Here is a 6,077-nt window from a genome sequence, read left to right on the forward strand (position 1 = left end):
AGAGTGGAAATTAAGTTGTTAACTGACGGAAAACAACATCGAAAATGGGTATGTTGTATAGACAAGACAAAAAGAAATGGGCTTTCGCTTTTCTAATAATATACATTTTAAAACGAGTCTATGAGAAATTATACTTTCTCTAGCCTCTAATATCATATCTGAAATTTTCCTCCCACACATAACCATTATTAGCACAGTTGAGCCCTAGTACTGTACTGTTTCACAGTAAGTGTCAAACAACTCACACACACATTTGCAATCAAATGTTCTCTTCCTACAAACATGGTTCCAGTGTAAAAGAGATTGAGGTAAAAATGTACAATCATTATTCCATGGAAAGGTATATTTCAATGTTTGGCTGAAGTGAAAATAAGGATTCAGCAGTATGAGTCTCACAAACTCTGTTCATACCTTACAAACAAGGAGATGTCTCCTCAGATGTAGTTTGGCATGTGTTTTGCCCTAATTTGTCCTTCATCACTTACTGTACATAGTAAACATGTAAAAGGTAAAGAACACACCGTCACTTAACTATTGCATTAAATCCTATAGGCAATGCTATATGTAATTGTTAATTTTTGGAATTATACAGACCTTTTTTGGACTGTTGAACAGTGGATAGTCACAACCAGTAGGTGGCACAACAATTACTTTATCCCTGTTCCATTTTCTGCCCTTCTTAATAATTTTTTTAGATTATGGGTTTACACTCATTTTGAGAGAAGAATTCATAAATCATCCTTTTATGTGAATGGTCCGGTCTTAAAATACTTGTAACTACAGTAAAATCGAAAAATGTATTTAAAACAAGTGACTGCTTTTCAGTTTGCGTCACACTCTTACTGTTAACAATTTCTCAGCATTGGAAACTTTAAATTCAATCTATTCTAGCAAGTCTAACAACTGCAACTTGTACATGTTGTTTTGTAATGTTTCCGGTGTTCTTATTAATTCTCTACGGCAAAGCTAAAATAAGATTATTGTATTTAGATGTTATTTTAAATTGTGCAATTACAGAGTTATGCATTAACATATATTATGAATACTTTATATATTTGCCCACATTATCTTGAGGCAATTGTGTCACTGAATTATCTTTAATTCAGCAGCAATGATCATCTTTTTTACACTTATTATATAAATATGTGAAGTTATAGCTAATGAAAGCTCATGTATTTGATCAGCAACATTAATAGTCTGTAGTTCTGTAGTCATGGTGAGCTGCGACTGGATGAAGACGGTATTCTTTCCGATTCAGCAGTTGCAGTTGTAGTTATTAATAATGTTCTCCATGAGACCCACACACAGAGAGTAGGCTGCATGTAATGTGCTTGAGAGCCAGCGTATGGCATTAGGTACATCCCCTGTTCCATCACTCGAGAGTTTTGATAGGACAGAATCGAGAGGCTTCCCTCTCTTATCGGAAGTCTTTTATCTCACTCCTCTCTCTTTACTATTTCAACACGTCTCAGTTTCACAGCCTTCAGTTTCTCACAAAGCGCCATGTGCATTTAAGGGTGTGCATGTGATGCATGTGCAGGATTTTTTTTTGAACAAAAATCTGCAGACGAGTTATAGATAGAGTTCACACGTTGAACATAGCTGGCATAGGGCTCCACTTCCTCCACGTCCTCTGTCTGAAAGAAAAAAAAAAGAGGTGTCTTGTACAAAGAATAACAACATGCACTAAAATAAGCAAAGCTTTAATAAACCAAGTATGTTATAGAACAACAACCCACCGGTGTAGATTTTGCTGATGAGGTGTCTGACTGCCCGCATTGCCTAACAAAAAGTGGAAACACAAATCAGCTCAGTGACTCAACAAAAAAGCTTGAACATAGCTCATGTAGGATTTTCCATCAAACGAAACTTACCTCAATATTACTAGTTTCTTTTGGGCAATAAATACGATTCCCCCCAGAAATACAATAACCACACAGATGGTTATGTACAGCCAAAGAAAATTCTTGCCTGTTGTGAGATAACAAACAGGATTGTTAGTGATCAAATATCCATTATCATAACACATAGAATGATTACCACTGAAATTTAAAAAGCATAGTCATTAAACATGAAAAGCATTTGCTTCTGCACATTTTCTCTTCTGCACAGTTCCTACCTTTTATTGGTAATTCTCCCAGAATTACCTCGTGAGACCAGTTGTGGTGAGTGACAATACAGCTTAGATTCTTTAGATCCATTCCCTTGGGGATCTCAAAATAACTTAATACCGTAGAAAATCCCTCTGTGTCCACTGTTGTTTTAACGAACTGATTTCCTGGATAACTCCAGCTAATATTGGCAGCAGGTTTTCCTCTTTCAGCTGTGCACACAGCCATCATCTTCTTGTCTATTTTGTCTAGCTTTATGGATACAGTCGGAGGAACTGAGCCAGAGAAGAAAAAATGTGACAAATATGTTGAAAGGAATTTAAATTTAAAATGATGTTAAAAGGTTTGATTGTATATGTAGTAGCTAATGATGTAGATAATTATAATTTCCTTGTCTGAGATGTATGTTTTCATCATGTCTTACATTCAATATAAAACAATTCCAGATTAGATGATTATGGTTAATGAATTATCTTGTAACGGCCTTTTTTCTGGAAAGGCATCACTGTTTTTTCATGCCACTTTTTAAGAAAAAGAGAAATAATTTTTCATTATTCCCCAATTATGTGATATAAGCAGAGAGGTAACGTGGTAAAGACTTCACAGTCTAATATTAAAACTATATGCAGTCATATTGAAGGTAACTAGAATTTGTTTTGTTTATGTGATTTAAGGATACTAAGCCCTCAGGTACTAAGAAGCTAACATTATAACCGTATAAGTTTATAAAGATTTTTTCCATCCATCAGTTTCCATAAGGGGTAAAATCCTACCTCTGATGGCCACGTTGATCACGTAATTTTCGATTCCTCCAGAGTAAACCCACTCACACTTATAGACCCCAGAGTCATAAGTTGAGAAGTTTGGGATGTGCAGGTATGGCTGAGAGCTGTTTGTGTTTTTGAGGGACTTGCCATCATGGCAGCTGTCTGTGCCGTTGCCAGGATTAATAAAACCTATCTCACAGTTAGATTTTTGTATTTTCCAGATGACATACATCGTCCCATTCCACTTCTTATCACTGCATGTCAGGTTAACGTCAGCCCCCAAGTTGAAAGTTAAATTTATGACAACTGAAAAAAGGAAACAGTTGCTGTGTTATTTTAGCATGTAGTGGTATAATAATAGTAATGGTTAAAATATACACAGTACTCTACTTCCTAGGAAAATTAAAAATAAAACCAAACTAAATTATAAATTGCTTGTAACACAGATATGGCTTGAAACAAAAAAGTGTAACCAGAAACTATAAAAACACCCCAAAAAATTGTCTCTTTATTACTTACAATAAAATATAACAATAAAGACAGATGACAGTTGGCGCCATGAGAAAACTGTCTCACACTCAGTTTGGATTAAACATTTCATATCCATCAGTCTAAAAATGACTAAATAAATTGTATTTATATATTTAACTAAGAAGAGCGATGCAAGGTTAACAAAATGTTAATATGTATTCTGAGCTCTAAAATCATACTTTTGTAATTATTCTTTAAAGTGGGCAAATGTTTGGCATAGCCCATATTTTAGGTTTAGATTTCAAAATAATCTAATACTACTACAACCACTACTACTATCTATCCACCCATCCATTATCTTAACCGTTTTAAGGGTTTTTTTAAGGGTCGTGGGGAGCTTGAGCCTATCCCAGCTGACATTGTACATTGTACACCCTGGACAGATCACCAGTCTATCTCAGGGCCAACACAGAGAGACATACACAGATAAACAACCATTCACACTGAGACCTACAGGCAATTTAGAGTTTACCAGTTTACCCAACAATCATGTGTTTGGACTGTGGGGGGAAACAGGAGTAAACTCCACAAAGAAACAGCTAGAGCTACAGCTAGCTACGATTTGAACCGGGGGCCTTCAAGCTTTGAGATGCCAGGAGTAACCACTCAACCATTCCAAGTACTTGTAATAATAATAATAATAATAATAATAATAATAATAATAATAATAATAATAATAATAATAATAATAACTGAACATTTATTCAATTTATTTAAGCTAACAAAATTGTTTAATGTTTTATAGGAGGATTATTTTCTTTAATCTATGGAGAGAAAAATTAGAAGATTAGGTTACCATCAACTTTAGGATCAGGAGTAGTACTGGAGTTGTCAAAGATGCTTTGATTAGTACCTGAGAGAGATGGAAGTAGAAAGCTTACTGAAAATTAGTAAAATGTGTGATTTTTTTCATTTAGAAAGCAGTGTTCAAAAGTGTTTAATAAGCAAGGCAACATATTTGTTATTTCAGTTAGTTAGTCCATTAGTAAAGATGTCAATCACTGTGAGCTAAATAATAAACAGCTGTGAAATATATTTGTTGAGCAACAAACAAAAAAAGAAAACTCAGCACTTAAATATCTGAGTGAAACCAAAACTTATAAAATAGGAAAATGTTATTGCATCATATAACAAGCTTGTGATATTATCATTGGTATTTCAAAAAAAATGAAACACTCCATTGAGTGAAGTTTCCTGAATGAATAGACTGAGGTGTGTTGTGGGGGTCTGTGAATTGTTTACTTCAATCAGTTGTGAGTGTACAGTAAGGAGGATGGATAACCACAGAGCTCACACATCTGCCTTTTTTTACCTGTCTGAGACCCCAAAGTGGAATAAAGCTGCATAATAGAGGAGCCGTGATCTGAAAGCATGATTTCCACTACACTAAGTGGCACGGCTCAGTCACAAAGGCAGCCTTTTCACAAAACTGTTATGGAACATTTCCCATTCTTGCCTGCTACATTACCCCACCTTCGTACATTTCCACTGGCTGCACTGTGACTCACAACACTATAGCAGAAATGTGTTTGGCTGTAGTTACCATTTAACTTTACACATTACTTCTTGTCAGATTCTTTAGACAGCTATAAACTGTATTATTATACCAACATAATATTTGAGTTGCATTGCAGGTAATGGCAATTCATTTACAATAGATATGTACATTACATTACATATAATACTACCACATACTGTACCACGCATTTACATTACCACACATTACAGTATAAAAGAATTGTAGTACCATACTAGCCTAGAAGTGAAGCCAGCAACTTAAGTGACCATCTGTTTTTAGAGGCGTTTGGACCTCTGAAAACAAAACATGTCTGTATCAAAAAGCTGTGTCCTATGAAGGCGAATAAGCATAAAGAAAAGTGTTAAAATTTCAAACCTGGTGCCAGGCTCCATGTTTCAGACACCGAGAGGATTATCACAGCAAAAATCCACAGTATGTCACCCATCTTCAGTTGTCTTCGGATTCCTCTACAAACTTCTTAATAGCGTCTCTCACATTGGTGAGAAAACATGAAGTTTAGTCTTTACCTTAATTTTTTTGTCCTGTATGCTATTTAGAGTAACAGCAAAGTGATTTGTTTGGCTTTTCCTGCACTATCATGACTAGTACCCCACTTATATAATTTCACTTTCTCTATTAGGCCAAATAAAGTCAGGGTTTGATTATACTGGTTTCTCCAACCCATCCAGAATGAGCAAAAATCCTTGATACCCTTACTGATTAAGTAAGATATACTACATGTGACTAACAAATCCCTCCCTCCTTTTTTTCTCTTTCCTCCCTTTCCAAGCAGTTTCCACCCCAGCCTTTGCCTTGTTCCCCCACACAGCATGACGTCTGATAAGTCAAGACACTAGACACTCCTTTCTTTGTCTTCATCATCGTTTTTCAAAGTAGTACATGTGAACAAGCCAGACAACATTGTGAAGTATGTTGGAATCGCATACACAATACAGGTATATGCTCCATTCTTCCACAGTTGTTTTTTTATATAACCTTTAAAGAATCAAGCATGATTTTGTCCAGTAGCCCTACCTTTAGGCATTTCGCAGATGCTTTTCTTCAAAGTGACTTAAAAGTGAGTGAGATACAATGGAAGCAAAGAATCTAAGTAAGGGAGATGACATTAAAGCACAGTGCTATGAGAAG

The 6,077-nt window shown here is 35.4% G+C and overlaps 1 protein-coding gene across 2 annotated transcripts; it reads right to left on the reverse strand.

The window, feature by feature from the left end:
* Positions 1–16: 16 nt before the first annotated feature.
* On the reverse strand, positions 17–5,732 carry si:ch211-214p13.9 (cell surface glycoprotein CD200 receptor 1-A). Of its 2 annotated transcripts, XM_067516877.1 has the most exons (7): positions 5,304–5,732; positions 4,206–4,262; positions 2,885–3,184; positions 2,120–2,386; positions 1,875–1,971; positions 1,740–1,782; positions 17–1,637 (listed from the first exon to the last, which is right to left on the reverse strand). In XM_067516877.1, the coding sequence occupies exons 1-7, from the start codon at positions 5,371–5,373 to the stop codon at positions 1,512–1,514; spliced, it is 960 nt and encodes a 319-aa protein (XP_067372978.1). In that variant the 5' UTR covers positions 5,374–5,732; the 3' UTR covers positions 17–1,511. The 2 variants fall into 2 exon arrangements, with proteins under 2 accessions (XP_067372978.1, XP_067372979.1); XM_067516878.1 differs by lacking the exon at positions 4,206–4,262 and having other exon boundaries at positions 5,304–5,730.
* Positions 5,733–6,077: the final 345 nt, after the last annotated feature.

Source organism: Channa argus, chromosome 9 (assembly GCF_033026475.1).
Source record: "Channa argus isolate prfri chromosome 9, Channa argus male v1.0, whole genome shotgun sequence".
NCBI lineage: Eukaryota > Metazoa > Chordata > Actinopteri > Anabantiformes > Channidae > Channa > Channa argus.

Excerpts from the sequence above, each read along its gene's own strand:
- si:ch211-214p13.9 (XM_067516877.1), bottom strand. The coding sequence starts at position 5,373 with ATGGGTGACATACTGTGGATTTTTGCTGTGATAATCCTCTCGGTGTCT. Across the intron at positions 2,387-2,884 it reads GATCAACGTGGCCATCAGAG|TTCCTCCGACTGTATCCATA; the intron begins GTAGGATTTTAC and ends TCTCTGGCTCAG. Across the intron at positions 1,783-1,874 it reads AAGAAACTAGTAATATTGAG|GCAATGCGGGCAGTCAGACA; the intron begins GTAAGTTTCGTT and ends ACTTTTTGTTAG.